The 16,847-nt window shown below is 43.6% G+C and overlaps 1 protein-coding gene across 1 annotated transcript in view; it reads right to left on the bottom strand.

The window, feature by feature from the left end:
• The window catches only part of LOC106561599 (copine-8), an 87,546-nt gene that overhangs the window by 43,571 nt on the left and 27,128 nt on the right, over positions 1-16,847 (bottom strand). The window contains exons 3-5 of the mRNA XM_045688455.1: positions 9,370-9,416; positions 8,802-8,905; positions 1,996-2,035 (exon numbers count right to left, since the gene is read on the bottom strand). Of these exons, the coding sequence (XP_045544411.1) occupies positions 1,996-2,035; positions 8,802-8,905; positions 9,370-9,416 (191 nt within the window). The remainder of the gene's footprint in view (positions 1-1,995; positions 2,036-8,801; positions 8,906-9,369; positions 9,417-16,847) is intronic.

The following is a 16,847-nucleotide window of genomic DNA, read 5'->3' as shown; positions in this document are numbered from 1 at the left end:
AGCATCTTCACAAGGTCTTTTTCTGTTGTTCTGGGATTGATTTGCACTTTTCGCACTAAAGAACGTTCATCTCTATAGAGACAGAACACGTCTCCTTCCTGAGCGGTATGATGGCTGCGTGGTCCCATGGTGTTTATACTTGCGTACTATTGTTTGAACAGATGAAGGTAACATATACACGTAACATATAGGCAACATACATGTAACACATACAGGTATTGTAACATACAGGTAACACAGAGGTAACATATAGGTAACACATACAGGTAACATATAGGTAACACATACAAGTAACATATAGGTAACATACAGGTAACACATACAAGTAACATATAGGTGACATACATGTAACACATACAGGTATTGCAACATACAGATAACACATAGGTAACACGTACAGGTAACATATAAGTAACACACAGGTAACACATACAGGTAACACATACAGGTAACACATACAGGTAACACATACAGGTAACACACAGGGAGAATCAACCCTAAAACTTGGTCCTGTAAGCGTCTCAACCATGCCCTAACCAACTGGGCCATGGTGCCTACATGTGACTCTACATGGCTTTGACAATTTGACACTAATACACAGCGCATTGGACTTTCTGGCACTCTCTGCCAATTATGCCATGGTTGCTTGGCAACACAAGTAGAGAGGGTAGTAGTGTTTTGTGTGCATGGTGTTGTTTGCACAGGGCCTTTGGGTTGGGGCCATGAAATGAAACTAGCTGTGTTTATGAGACTTGAGGAGTGAGGACTTGTAACATGCAGTGCTACTGGGCCTGGCTGGCTCTGCTCTGCTTTGTGTAGAATAAATGCACTTGACAGATGAGCTGTGTTTGGTCCAGCGGGCAGAAAGCTGCTCCTAGGATCTATTCTGCCGGTCGGTGATGATCGCTCCTCCCCTCCCCGTCCCACCGTGCAGTCAGGGCCTCTTGCTAAAAATGACAAAAACTATTTTCTTCTTCGGAGAGAGCTAGAGAGAGAGCTAGAGAGAGAGCTAGAGAGAGAGAGAGAGAGAGAGAGAGAGAGTGTAGAAAAAGCCATTCCTCCTTCAGTGCAGATTTTAGAACTCCTGGGGGTCTGTGGTGTCACTAATATGATATGCAGGATGGGCTAGCGGTGGGGTAAGCTTTCCACAAGAGGCAGAGAGGGGCAGGTTTGTACTGAACACAACAGACCAGCAAACCTCTGGAGAATAGGCCAAGTCTCTGCTAGGCTACCAAAGCCCTAAAAACCATCAGATGACAAAATGGTTCAACCAATAGGAAATCTGATCTGAAATGCATGGTCAGGGAGTTACATGACGTATTAGAAAAAAACATAAAGACTAGTTAATTGTGCATTACTGTTCTCTATCCGTGAAACGTGGTCAGCGTTCCCCAGTCCAATCAGCTCGAGGTATGGAAACAATATGGCCAGAGAAAAACATCTGCTGTGATGGGTCTCCCTACCGTCCCCGTCTTCGCATCGGTGGATGCTGCCAAGAGAGATATTGTACTTTTACGCGTTTTCAGTTCGCATTTATTTTTAGCGCCGTGGGTGGGCGGGCAGGCAGCTAGTATGGAGAGAACGTGGAAACGTGGATAGACAATGGAAGCCAAGCTAACGCTGCGTGCCATATCTCCAATCCCCCACATCTGCAGTGGCGACAGGGCGCATCCAAGCGTCCTCAGTCATCATACTGAGAGTGACTCTGTGTGCTCAGTGCTTTCAGTGTTAGCCTGGGGCTTCGAGGGGAGCTGGGGCTACTCTGCTGGATGTGTGGACGGATGGAGAGAGGAGCTCTTGATAAAGTCACAGCCACCCTAGAACTACAGTGGTAGCCTAGCCAGAGACTAGCAGTTTGGTCTTAGCATCACCTGGCATCGCGTCTGTGATATGGTTTGGGACTGGAAGGAGTTCTAGAGACTATCTGTATTTGTCCTATGAGAGCATTACTGAACAGACAGACTGGTTATACAGGAGAGGAAAAAGGCAACTCACATGTTTAGACAGGTTGTCGCTTTTCGAGTCGAGGTCATACCTGGAGAGAAACAGGAAACGACACATAATAAAAAAATCAAATAAAAAAAAAAACTAGTAAAGAATATATATATTTTTTCATTAGAATTACCTTTCGTGAACTAACACTCACACTTGACTTTTTCCCCCCATTACTAGCTCTGACTTTGCTGACAGCTACTTTATTGAGGAAAAATGTTCTTACAACACTCTTAGAGAAAAAAAAGGTGGTAAGTTGAACCATGTAGGGTTCTTCGGTTTGTACCCTTCATAGAGAGTTTTAGGTAGAACCCTTTTTGGTGGTAGGTAGAACCCTATGTGGAGGGTTCTACCTACAACTCTTTATGTAGGGATCTTCATAGAACCCCCTGTGAATGGTTCTATCTAGAACTCTCTATGAAGGGTTATTCCAAGAACCCTTTCATCCTCTAAAGGTTCTTCCTAGAACCCTCTATGAACGTTTCCACCAGCCTTTGAAAATCAATTATTTATGACAATTACAATGACTTGCGAAAGTATTTACCCCCTTTGGCATTTTTCCTATTTTGTTGCCTTATAACCTGGAATTAAAATAGATTTTTGGGGGGGTTGTATCATTTGATTTACACAACATGCCTACCACTTTGAAGATGCTAAATATTTTTTATTGTGAAACAAACAAGAAATAAGACAAAAAAACTGAAAACTTGAGTGTGCGTAACTATTCACCCCCCCAAGTCAATATTTTGTAGAGACACCTTTTGCAGCAATTACAGCTGCAAGTCTCTTATGGTTTGTCTCTATAAGCTTAGCACATCTAGCCACTGGGATTTTTGCCCATTCTTCAAGGCAAAACTCCTCCAGCTCCTTCAAGTTGGATGGGTTCTGCAGGTGTACAGTAATCTTTAAGTCATACCACAGATTCTCTATTGGATTGAGGTCTGGGCTTTGACTAGGCCATTCTAAGACATTTAAATGTTTCCCCTTAAACCACTCAAGTGTTGCTTTAGCAGTATGCTTAGGGTCATTGTCCTGCTGGAAGGTGAACCTCCATCCCAGTCTCAAATCTCTTGATGACTGAAACAGGATTCAAGAATTTCCCTGTATTTAGCGCCATCCATCATTTCTTCAATTCTGACCAGTTTCCCAGTCCCTGCTGATGAAAAACATTCCCACAGCATGATGCTGCCACCGCCATGCTTCACTGTGGGGATGGTGTTCTCATTTTCTGGCCACTCTTCCATAAAGCCCAGCTCTGTGGCGTGTACGGCTTAAAGTGGTCCTATGGACAGATACTCCAATCTCCGCTGTGGAGCTTTGCAGCTCCTTCAGGGTTATCTTTGGTCTCTTTGTTGCCTCTCTGATTAATGCCCTCCTTGCCTGGTCTGTGAGTTTTGGTGGGCGGCCCTCCCTTGGCAGGTTTGTTGTGGTGCCATATTCTTTCCATTTATTTAATAATGGATTAATTGGTGCTCCGTGGCATGTTCAAAGTTTCAGATTTTTTTTATAACCCAACCCTGATTTGTACTTCCCCACAACTTTGTCCCTGACCTGTTTGGAGAGCTCCTTGGTCTTCATGGTGTCGCTTGCTTGGTGGTGCCCCTTGCTTAGTGGGGTTGCAGACTCTGGGGCCTTTTAGAACAGGTGTATATATACTGAGATCATGTGACAAATCATGTGATACTTAGATTGCACACAGGTGGACTTTATTTAAGAAATTATGTGACTCATGAAGGTAATTGGTTGCACCAGATCTTATTTAGGGGCTTCATAGCAAAAGGGGTGAATACATGTGCACACACCACTTTTTTTTTTCCTTTTAAATTATTGTACATTTTTTGAAACAATAAAAAAAAAAAAATAACTTCCCCAATTTGGACTATTTTGTATGTCCATTACATGAAATCCAAATAAAAATCACTTTAAATTACAGGTTGTAATGCAACAAAATAGAAAAAATGCCAAAGGGGGGTGAATATTTTTGCAAGGAACTGTACATAAGGCCTTTCTTTGAGGCCATCTTATAGCCTAACACAGTGATGTTAGGAAACTCCTGGTTTACGGGCCACATCAGGCCTGCAAGTCACACTTGAGGCAGGTAGACTGGCGGTTAGGAGCGTTGGGCCTGTAACCGAAAGGTTGCTGGATCGAATCCCCAAGCTGACAAGGTAAAACTGTCGTTCTGCCCCTGAGCAAGGCAGTTAACTCACTGTTCCCTGGGCACCGTGGATGTCGATTAAGGCAGCTCTCCGCTCCTCTCTTATTCAGAGGGGTTGGGTTAAATGTGGAAGATGCATTCAGTTGTACAACTGACTAGGTAACCCCTTTCCCTTCACTATTCTGGATTGCCAAGTGATGTTTAATTCTTATTGGAATCCAGCCAGAGTTAGGATATCCATCAAGTGGAATGTTTTATCACCCTCAATCTGCATTCAGAATGACTGCCAGGGTAGGGAAGACTACCTCAATCATCTAAACTGGAACAACCATCTCAGTAACGGATGCAATAAGTCCAACTACTAACAGATTGGATTAGTTTAGAAAATTGTATGCTATATTTCTTTGTAGCATAAAATGTATCTATCAATCAATGTACATGCAAAAACACAGCTATTAGAACAAACAATTCTTAAAATCACCCTGCAATAGAGCATGCTGGGAATCATGATATTTAGTTCTATGTGGAACCCTTCTTGTCTTCCAAAGAATCCTTTGTGCCTTCCAAAGAATCGTCAAAGAACCCTTACTTCCAAAAATGGTTCTTATGACGTTAAAGATTCTAGGTTGAACCATTCAATACCTCCGCAAATAACCCTTTTTTCTAAGAGTGTATGTGTCACAAAAGGTGCCGTGTTGAAGGGAAGACCAAAATGCAGCGGGTATGTGGATACTCATTCTTTTAATGGAAAAAACGAAAAGCATCCACAGGAAAAACAAAACAATACTCACGACTAGACAGTGCAGCAGGCTCAATAAATGCAGTGCTCACAAACAATTACCCACAAACACACCCTACTAATATAGGACTCCCAATCAAAGGCAACTCAACACACCTGCCTTCAATTGGGAGTCCAATCCCAATTAACTCTACATAAAAAACAAACCTAGAACCTATACCCACAACTAACTAACTAAACCTAGAAATACATAAACACAGAGCAGTGCCCAAAACCCCCGGAATACATAAATAAAACAACCTACTACTTACACCACCACCCCAAACCATATAAAACAAATACCCTCTGCCACATCCTGACCAAACTCCAACAACAAATAACCCTTAACTGGTCAGGACGTGACAGTACCCCCCCCCTCTAAAGATGCAGACCCCGGAATGCACCTAAAAGAAAAAACAAACCCCCAAACAAAAAATATCCCCCTAAACAATAAGGGAGGGAAGGGAGGGTGGCTGCCGTCAACGACGGCACTGTGCTACACCCTGCCTCCCCAACCCACCTATCCTGGAGGTGGCTCAGGTGCAGGATGTGGACCTCACTCCACCTTCGGCGTCGCCCACTTCGGTGGCGCCGATAGCTGCGCCGGGCAGACGGGCCACTCGGGCTGACCCTGGCAGACGGACCACTCGGGCTGGGCCGGAGGACAGGAGGCCACTCGGGCTGGACCGGAGGGCAGTCGGGCCACTCGGGCAGACCCGGAGGGCAGTCGGGCCACTCGGGCAGACGCACTAGATGCCTGATGCATGGGGCTGGTATTGGATGTGCCAGTCTGGGCACACGCATCTTCAGGCTAGTGCGGGGAGCGGGAACAGGCTGAACAGGACTAGGCTGACTACTGGGAAGCTTGGTCCGGGTTGCTGGTATTGGTCGTGCCAGACTGGAGGTACTCACTTCCGGGAAAGCACGAGGCAGGAACCGGAAAGACTGGGCCATGGAGGCGCGCAGGTGGCCGTGATCGCACCGCCTGCACAACCCGTCCTGGCTGGATGGAACTAGTAGCCCTGCACGAGCGGGGTGCTGGTGCAGGGCGGACTGGGCTGTGCATGCGTGTAGGCGAGATAGTGCGCACCTCAGCGAAACACGGCGCTCTCACCTCCCTACGCATCTCCACATACTCACGGGTAGCTGGCTTATGGCTCTTCCTAGACCTAGCCAAACTACCCGTGTGCCCCCCCCTAAAAAAAAATCTTGGGGGTGCCTCTCCGGCTTCCTCGCCAGCGCGTTCATGGCTTCAAAACGCCGCCTCTCAGCCTTCGCTTCCTCGATCTCCTCCCGTGGGCGACGGTATTCCCCAGCCTGATGCCAAGGTCCAGCCCCGTCCAAAATCTCCTCCCAAGTCCATCTCTCCCCATAGTCCATATACTTAGCGTGCCGCTCCTCTCTCCGCTGCTTGGTCTTGGTTTGGTGGGTAATTCTGTCACAAAAGGTGCCGTGTTGAAGGGAAGACCAAAATGCAGCGGGTATGTGGATACTCATTCTTTTGTGACAGAAAAAACGAAAAGCATCCACAGGAAAAACAAAACAATAAACAGTACTCACGACTAGACAGTGCAGCAGGTTCAATAAATGCAGTGCTCACAAACAATTACCCTCAAACACACAGACAAACACACCCTACTAATATAGGACTCCCAATCAAAGGCAACTCAACACACCTGCCTTCAATTGGGAGTCCAATCCCAATTAACTCTACATAGAAAACAAACCTAGAACCTATACCCACAACAAACTAACTAAACCTAGAAATACATAAACACAGAGCAGTGCCCAAAACCCCCGGAATACATAAATAAAACAACCTACTACCTACACCACCACCCCAAACCATATAAAACAAATACCCTCTGCCACATCCTGACCAAACTCCAACAACAAATAACCCTTAACTGGTCAGGACGTGACAGTATGACTGTGATATGTGTTTGTCCCACCCAGCTATCTGAACTAAATGTAAGTGGCTCTGGATGAGAGTGTCTGCTAAATGACTAAAATGTAAATGTAACCACTGATTGTGGAAAATCATAGTACCATTTTACAAAAAGGCTTGGCCGTCAGTGTCAATGGTTATAAACAATCAGACATTGAAAAGAACGAAGCTTCTCCATAAAACTATAAAAACAACTTGTATGCTGAAATGTATCCACCAGCTTTTCAAAAAGAAACCAGTTTTATTTGAGTACAGTATATCCCCTTCCTTAATCATTTGCTCAGGTGTTTTCACTTTGCGTGTGTGTATGCGTGCCTGTTTCTGTGCATGAGTGCAAGCATGTGTGTGCATGTGTGTGTGTGTGCCTGTACGTGCGCCTCCGCACGTGTGTGCATGTGTGATGGTGTGTATAATTGTCTCTACAGACAAGGTGCCATGTCACAGCTGAGAGAGATGATACAGTACCATGTTGGTACAAATGTAATTCCATAAGACTAGGGAACATTGTTACGCCACCGGGCCCGCAGACGGCAGAATGCACAGGTGCACCTTATGTACTATTCGTCTTTGCCTCGGTCACTCACAAATCTTCATAAATGATTCATATAATGACAAGGGAAAAAGTACACATATATATTTGTCAGAGAGGATGCCCTCGGGCAGCTTCTGTGTGTAGGGGTGTGCATGTATGTGTGTGTGTCTGCATGTGTGAGTGTGTGTGTGTGTGTGTGTGTGTGTGTGTGTGTGTGTGTGTGTGTGTGTGTGTGTGTGTGTGTGTGTGTGTGTGTGTGCATGCGTGCGTGCGTGTCGGGAGTGTAAGTGTGAGTGTGAGTGTGTGTGTGTGTGTGTGTGTGTGTGTGTGCGTGCGTGCGTGCGTGCGTGCGTGCGTGTGTGTGCGTATGTGCGTGTGTGCGTGCGTGCCGGGGGTGTGTGAGAGCGCCTCGGCAACCACTCTTTGCTGAGAGCCATTAGAGGACCATCAGTGTAGATTGTCATACAGCCTGATGCTCAGCCACTGACAACAGAGTCCGCTAAGCTACCAACACACCCTCCATCATCCTCACTAACTCCCCCTTCCTAACCCAAACACACACACACCCTCGCGCTCTGTCTCTCAAACTTAACACACACTTACTCATACTCTCTTCAACTAAACACTAAGGCAGGCACTCAGCTGTATTGCGGCAAGGAAACAAAACATGAAGCAGACTAAATGTCCAAATGTTGGAGACAAGCAGCTTTATGTTGTCACCCACGTTTCTTTTCCAAGCTATAGCATACATGTTACATAAAGGACCAATGGTGTCAATTTAAACCATATGATGTGCTCTGAGATAAGACCACAATTTAAACCATATGATGTGCTCTGAGATAAGACCACAATTTAAACCATATGATGTGCTCTGAGATAAGACCACAATTTAAACCATATGATGTGCTCTGAGATAAGACCACAATTTAAACCATATGATGTGCTCTGAGATAAGACCACAATTTAAACCATATGATGTGCTCTGAGATAAGACCACAATTTAAACCATATGATGTGCTCTGAGATAAGACCACAATTGAATTGACATACATTTATGAATTCCAAAAAATGATGAACATCATGAGTATTTCAATATTGACCTTTTTAACTTTTTCCCCATGACCGTATTATGTTACAAAACATCTTATTAACAAGGGGAATTCATAAAGTTATGTTGTTGAAATTCGTATGAATTTTTATTTATTTAAAAGGTGAACACTTTTCTCTCACTTTATAAATATTTTATTCGTAACTCAACTTGTGCTTACAGACTCACACACAGCACCACTCTCTCTCAACCACACATGCTCATGTACACACACTAACTCACCTCACTAACTCTCACTAACTCACCCTCTCTAAACAAAACACACACACACACGTGCATACTCACAGGTCAAAGCGGAGATTCTGCCTCTCCTCAAAGAAGTAGTCCAGGAGGAATTTACGGACAAAGTCTGGATTCAGTGTGTTGTCTATCACCTCTGTCCGACTAAACTAGAATGAAAGAGAGAAGGAGAAACAGCCACTGGTTTGTATTGATTTAAAATGAATGAGGCAATACTCACAGAGCCTTGGACCCTCTCCCCCCTCACCTCAACTCACCTCACCTCTCCCCCCTCACCTCTCCCCCCTCACCTCAACTCACCTCACCTCTCCCCCCTCACCTCAACTCACCACTCCCCCCTCACCTCAACTCACCTCTCCCCCCTCACCTCAACTCACCTCACCTCTCCCCCCTCACCTCAACTCACCTCTCCCCCCTCACCTCAACTCACCCCCCGTCTCACCTCACCTCACCTCTCCCCCCTCACCTCACCTCTCCCCCCTCACCTCAACTCACCTCTCCCCCCTCACCTCAACTCACCCCCCCGTCTCACCTCACCTCTCCCCCTCACCTCAACTCACCTCACCTCTCCCCCCTCACCTCAACTCACCTCTCCCCCCTCACCTCAACTCACCTCTCTCCATTCCCTGTTGGAGATTCCTTGAGTGTACAGCACACAAACTGTCAAGAGGAGAGGAAGAAAACAAAAGGAAAAGCCTGTGTAAAACAGCAGTTAAAACACAGAGGAAACAGTAGTTAAAACACAGAGGAAACAGCAGTTAAAACAAAGAGGAAACAGCAGTTAAAACACAGAGGAAACAGTAGTTAAAACACAGAGGAAACAGCAGTTAAAACACAGAGGAAACTGGGTTTAAAACACAGAGGAAACAGCAGTTAAAACACAGAGGAAACAGTAGTTTAAAACACAGAGGAAACAGTAGTTAAAACAAAGAGGAAACAGCAGTTAAAACACAGAGGAAACAGTAGTTTAAAACACAGAGGAAACAGTAGTTAAAACACAGAGGAAACAGCAGTTAAAACAAAGAGGAAACTGGAGTTAAAACACAGAGGAAACAGCAATTAAAACACAGAGGAAACATCAGTTAAAACACAGAGGAAACAGCGGTTAAAACACAGAGGAAACAGCAGTTAAAACACAGAGGAAACAGCAGTTAAAACACAGAGGAAACAGCTTGAAACAGCGGTTAAAACACAGAGGAAACAGTAGTTAAAACAAAGAGGAAACAGCAGTTAAAACACAGAGGAAACAGCAGTTAAAACACAGAGGAAACAGCAGTTAAAACACAGAGGAAACAGTAGTTTAAAACACAGAGGAAACAGTAGTTAAAACACAGAGGAAACAGTAGTTAAAACACAGAGGAAACAGCAGTTAAAACACAGAGGAAACAGTAGTTAAAACACAGAGGAAACAGTAGTTAAAACACAGAGGAAACAGTAGTTTAAAACACAGAGGAAACAGTAGTTAAAACAAAGAGGAAACAGCAGTTAAAACACAGAGGAAACAGCAGTTAAAACACAGAGGAAACAGCAGTTAAAACACAGAGGAAACAGTAGTTAAAACACAGAGGAAACAGCAGTAAAAACACAGAGGAAACAGCAGTTAAAACACAGAGGAAACAGTAGTTAAAACACAGAGGAAACAGTAGTTAAAACACAGAGGAAACAGCAGTTAAAACAAAGAGGAAACAACAGTCAAAACAGCAGTTAAAACACAGAGGGAACAGCAGTTAAAACAAAGAGGAAACAGCAGTCAAAACAGCAGTTAAAACACAGAGGGAACAGCAGTTAAAACAAAGAGGAAACAGCAGTCAAAACAGCAGTTAAAACACAGAGGAAACAGCAGTCAAAACAGCAGTTAAAACACAGAGGGAACAGCAGTTAAAACAAAGAGGAAACAGCAGTCAAAACACAGAGGAAACTGGGATTAAAACACAGAGGAAACAGCAGTTAAAACAGCAGTAAAAACACAGAGGAAACAGCAGTTAAAACAGAGGAAACAGTAGTTAAAACACAGAGGAAACAGCAGTTAAAACAGAGGAAACAGTAGTTAAAACACAGAGGAAACAGTAGTTAAAACACAGAGGAAACAGCAGTTAAAACAAAGAGGAAACAGCAGTTAAAACAGAGGAAACAGTAGTTAAAACACAGAGGAAACAGCAGTTAAAACACAGAGGAAACAGTAGTTAAAACACAGAGGAAACAGGAGTTAAAACACAGAGGAAACAGTAGTTAAAACACAGAGGAAACAGCAGTTAAAACACAGAGGAAACAGTAGTTAAAACACAGAGGAAACAGCAGTTAAAACACAGAGGAAACTGGAGTTAAAACACAGAGGAAACAGCAGTTAAAACAGCAGTAAAAACACAGAGGAAACAGCAGTTAAAACACAGAGGAAACAGCACTTAAAACAGAGGAAACCACAGTTAAAACACAGAGGAAACAGCAGTTAAAACAACAGTAAAAAGACAGAGGAAACACAGCATAAGAAAACCTGGAAGATAACATTCTATCTCCTAGGCTATGACATCATGAGAGGAAAGCTCTGTTCCTAATTAATGTAAATGTCAGTGTAACTCTGCCTCCCAGGCAGCAATGAAGATTTTTTTCGAAGAGAAAGGACAAAAAAAAGGAACAGAGTTGAAAGTGCTAAAATGCTAAGGCAGTTTCTGAATCCTGGTCCTGGTGACCCAAGGGGTGCACATTTTGATATTTCCCGAGCACTAACAAAGTAGCAGACTCATAATCAAGCCTTTGATGAGAATCAGTTGTGTAAGTGCTAGTGTAAAAACTGAAATGTGCACGCCTTTGGGAAACACAATAATAAATATCTCTCTGGGAAGAAGAAGGGCTGGGGTGTATGTTTCATTATTAACGACTCAATGTGTGATTGTGATAACATACAGAAACTCAGGTCCTTTTGTTCACCCGACATAGAATACCTTACAATCAAATCCCGACTGTATTATCTCCCAAGATAATTCTCTTGGGTTATAGTCACAGCCGTGTATAACCCCCCTCAAGCAGATACCACAACGGCCCTCAAAGAACTTCACTGGACATTATACAAACTGGAAACCACATATCCTGAGGCTGCATGTATTGTAGCTGGGGATTTTAACAAAGCAAATTTTTGAAAAAGGATGCCGAAGTTCTATCAACATATTGACTGTAGTACTCGTTCTGCTAAAACACTCGACCACTGCTACTCCAACTTCTGGGATGCCTATAAGGCCCTCCCCCACCCTCCTTTCGGCAAATCTGATCACGACTCCATTTTACTCATCCCTTCCTATAGGCAGAAACTCAAACAGGAAGTACCCGTGCTAAGGACTATTCAACGCTGGTCTGACCAATCAGAATCCACACTTCAAGATTGTTCTGATCACGAAGACTAGGATATGTTCCGGGTAGCCTCCGATAATAACATTGACGATTATACTGATACTGTGACTGAGTTTATCAGGAAGTGTATAGGAGAAGTTGTACCCACTGTGACTATTAAAACGTACCCTAACCAGAAACCATGGATAGATGGCAGCATTCGCGCAAAACTGAAAGCGCGAACCACCGCATTTAACCATGGCAAGGTGACTGGGAATATGGCAGAATGTAAACAGTGTAGTTATTCCCTCCACAAGTGGGTACAACTTCTCCTATAATCGTTAGCATGGGTACTTCCTGTTTGAGTCAGTATAGAGACAAAGTGGAGTTGCAATTCAACGGCTCAGACACGAGACGTATGTTGCAGGGTCTACAGACAATCACGGACTACAAATGGAAAACCAGCCACGTCACGGACACCGACGTCTTGCTTTCGGACAAGTTAACACCTTCTTCGCCCACTTTGAGGGTAACACAGTGCCACCGACGCAGCCTGCTACCAAGGACTGTGGGCTGTCCTTCTCCGTGGCCAACGTGAGTAAGACATTTAAGCGTGTTTACCCTGGCAAGGCTGCATGCCCAGACAGCAACCCTAGCCGCGTCCTCAGAGCATGCGCAGACCAGCTGGCTGGAGTGTTATTGGACATATTCAATCTCTCCCTATCCAAGTCTGCTGTCCCACATGCTTCAAGATGGCCACCATTGTTCCTGTACCCAAGAAAGCAAAGGTAACTGAACTAAATGACTATCGCACTGTAGCACTCACTTCTGTCATCATGAAGTGCTTTGAGAGACTAGTCAAGGATCACATCACCTCTACCTTACCTGACACCCTAGACCCACTTCAATTTGCTTACCTCCCCAATAGATCCACAGACGATGCAATCGCCATCGCACTGCACACTACCCTATCCCATCTGGACAAAGAGGAAAACCTATGTCAGAATGCTGTTCATTGACTATAGTTCAGCATTCAACACCCGAGTACCTTCCAAGCTCATCATTAAGCTTGAGGCCCTGGGTCTGAATCCCACCCCAAACCTTTAGAAGAGCATGAAATTGACTGTTGGACCTATCATACGGTTGAGGACTTATACACCCAAATATATGGACCAAAATAAACAGCTATGAAGGTATATTGTTTAAAAATACACACACACACACGCACAGATTTAGTGTCCCAAAACAATCTGTTTTAATACAGTCTAGCGCATACTACTGTAACCTGAGCCAATTCCTTCTACAGGGAGGGGTGTTGAAATGTTCAAATCAAAATACACCTCATCAGAATCAGTGGGGTCAGAGCCCCCATTCCACCTGACTGACCATGATCACTACCCCTGAGAGGGCTTCAATGTCCATAGAATCAACAAGAGTGATTCTACTCTGCCTGCCCTCGCTAGCAAAAAGAGCTCTGGAGAAACCCATTCTCTAGTAGTTACATCAGTGGCCAAGACATGCATGTTTTCATGGTTAAATAGGGTTCCAGCTGACTGTTGTGGTTATGATTTGTGTATGTAGTGTAATGTAGTGTAATATACTGTAATGTACTGTCATGTACTGTCATGTAACGTCATGTAATGCAGTTGAGTTCAGCTGTCTGAATGTGGATGAAATAGTCAAATCCACTAATTTGATGGGGTCTCCGAATACTTTTGGCCATGTAGTGTATGTCTTCCAATGGTGCGAATGCTGTCTACATCTGAAGATTATCCCTCTTCACTAAACGCTTGGAGGTAAGGACAACAGCAGTGGTGTAGCCTCGCGGATATCACATCTTATTGTTATCTACATAGCGCATTGATGTGAATCACACTGCTGCTCTCTCATTTAGCTATTTGTGCCTTACATAATGTGGTAGTTTAAGCTGCCTATCAATCATAGTTTTTGCATCCAGTGGACAGCCAGTGACAAAATGCGCTCTTGCAACAGCTGCATAGTGTGGAGCCCAGTCTATGGAATAAAAGTTTGAGGGAGTTCCTCCCTTCTAATCTCCTCCATGGTATTGTGCTCCATACTGTCAACAACAAGTTAAACTTAAGAAGAACACGAGAGAGGCTTTTATTGCTCAATCTAATTCCTGCTGATAAAAAAACTGGACATCACATGCTCAAACTTGCGCACTTTTGATATATTTAAACAGCTGCAAATTATGGAGGTATCAAAGTTTCACCAACAAAAACTTAAACAATAGTCCTATAGCAAATGCAGCTTACAGCATACATTTTTCAAATAAAAAATAGCACTTTTCAGTAGTGCTCAAAGTATTTCATTCCATGAGAGCAGCATTTATTTTTCAACTGGAAGCAATGAGCCCAATCAGTCGTCCATGACAACATAATCATCAACAGAGTAGGCTAATTCAGTGAGCTCCAAAAGTATCAGGACATTGACCTCTTGACTTTTTCCACATTTTGATACGTTACAGCTTATATTAAAATGGATAAAAACAAAACAAATCCTCATCAATCTACACACAATACCCCATAATGACAAAGCAAAAACAGGTTTTTATAAAATATACCATTTACATAAGTATTCAGACCCTTTACTCAGTACTTTGTTGAAGCACCTTTGGCAGCGATTACAGCCTCTAGTCTTCTTGGGTATGATGCTACAAGCTTGGCACACCTGTATTTGGGTAGTTTCTCTCATTCTTCTCTGCAGATCCTCTCAAGCTCTATCAGGTTGGATGGGGAGTGTCGCTGCACAGCTATTTTCAGGTCCCTCCAGAGATGTTCGATCGGGTTCAAGTCCAGGGTCTGGTTAGGTCACTCCAGGACATTCAGAGACTAGTCCCGAAGCCACTCCTGCGTTGTCTTGGCTGTGTGCTTAGGGTCGTTGTCCTGCTGGAAGGTGAAACTTCGCCCCAGTCTGAGATCATGAGCAATCTGGAGAAGGATTTCATCAAGGATCTCTCTGTTCATTGCTGCATTCATCTTTCCCTTGATCCTGATTAGTCTCACAGTCCCTGCTGCTAAAAAACATCCCCACAGCATGATGCTGCCACCACCATGCTTCACAATAGGGATGGTGCCAGGTTTCCTCCAGATGTGACACTTGGCATTCAGGCCAAAGAGTTCAATCTTGGTTTCATCAGACCAGAGAATCTTGTGGTCTTAGAGTACTTTAGGGGATCTTTGGCAAACTCTAAGAGGGCTGTCATGTGCCTTTTACTGAGGAGTGGCTTCGTCTGGCCACTCTACCATAAAGGCCTGATTGGTGGAGTGCTGCAGAGATGTTTGTCCTTCTAGAAGGTTCTCTCATCTCCACAGTAGAACTCTGGAGCTTTGTCAGTGATCATTGGGTTCTTGGTCACCTCCCTGACCAAGGCCCTTCTCCCCCGATTGCTCAGTTTGGCCAGGCGGCCAGCACTAGGAAGAGTCTTGGTGGTTCCAACCTTCTTACATTTAAGAATGATGGAGGCCACTATGTTCTTAGGGGCTTTCAATGCTGCAGACATTTTTTGGTACCCTTGTCCAGATCTGTTTCTCGACACAATCTTGTCTCGGAACTCTACAGACAATTCCTTCAACCTCATGGCTTGGTTTTTGCTCTTACATGTACTGTCAACTGTGGGACCTTATATAGACAGGTATGTACCTTTCCAAATCATGTCCAATCAATTGAATTTACCACAAGTGGACTCCAATAATGTTGTATAAACATCTCAAGGATGATCAATGGAAACAGGATGCAAATTAGCTCAATTTTGAGTCTCATAGCAAAGGGTCTGAATACCTACCTTTTATTTTTAATACATTTGAAAAAAAAAATTAAAACCTGTTTTGGCTTTGTCATTATGGGGTATTGTGTATAGATTGATGAGGAACATTTTTTATTTAATACATTTTACAATAAGTCTGTAATGTAACAAAATGTGGAAAAAGTAAAGGGGTCTGAATACTTTCCGAATGCACTGTAGATAAAACCACATACCTGCATCCAAAAGAAAAGACTAAATATTTGTAGAGCACATATGTTCTGCCAATCATCGCCTCTTTCTACAACAGATGCACAATACAAAAGACTGGGATCAGTCAAGGAGTTAGCCATCGTTCGCACATACAATACCTTAGCGAGCTAGTAACCACATGTTGAATTCAGACTGTTAATCTCATCCTAAAAAGTACAATTACATCTTGACAATATCATCCACTTATAAGTAAACTCTAAATATCCAACATTTTTCATAAACAAAACACTGTGTGTCATGGCTTTGTGATTAAAGGAATGTAACTTTTCTGAAGATGACAGAAAAAGCGTCCCTACCTCTCATAGTGCATCAGAATGGTTTGAACATGAGCAGACAGGGCAAAACGCAAGTACACACTCCCCTATTCCCAGGATGCAGGCGTGCATAATAACAAATCAGCATGCTATATTAATATATGAACCTGGTGAAATTCACAAAGTATTTTATCAAATGTTACACTACCGGGATTACGGGGTAATCCTGAATGAATTGTGAATAATGATGAGTGAGAAAGTTACAGAGGCATAAATATCATACCCCCCCCAAAAAAAACAAATATCATACCTCCCCTGATATTGTAATGATGAGAGGTTAGCATGTCTTGGGGGTATGATATAAAATGCTAACCTCCCCTGATATTGTAATGATGAGAGGTTAGCATGTCTTGGGGGTATGATATTGGTGGGTCTGTAACTTTGTCACTCAAGCCTACAAAACCAACCCATAAAGTAAAA

The sequence above is a fragment of the Salmo salar genome, chromosome ssa10, assembly GCF_905237065.1.
Source record: "Salmo salar chromosome ssa10, Ssal_v3.1, whole genome shotgun sequence".
Lineage (NCBI taxonomy): Eukaryota > Metazoa > Chordata > Actinopteri > Salmoniformes > Salmonidae > Salmo > Salmo salar.
This window is presented reverse-complemented; position numbering and strand designations above follow the sequence as displayed.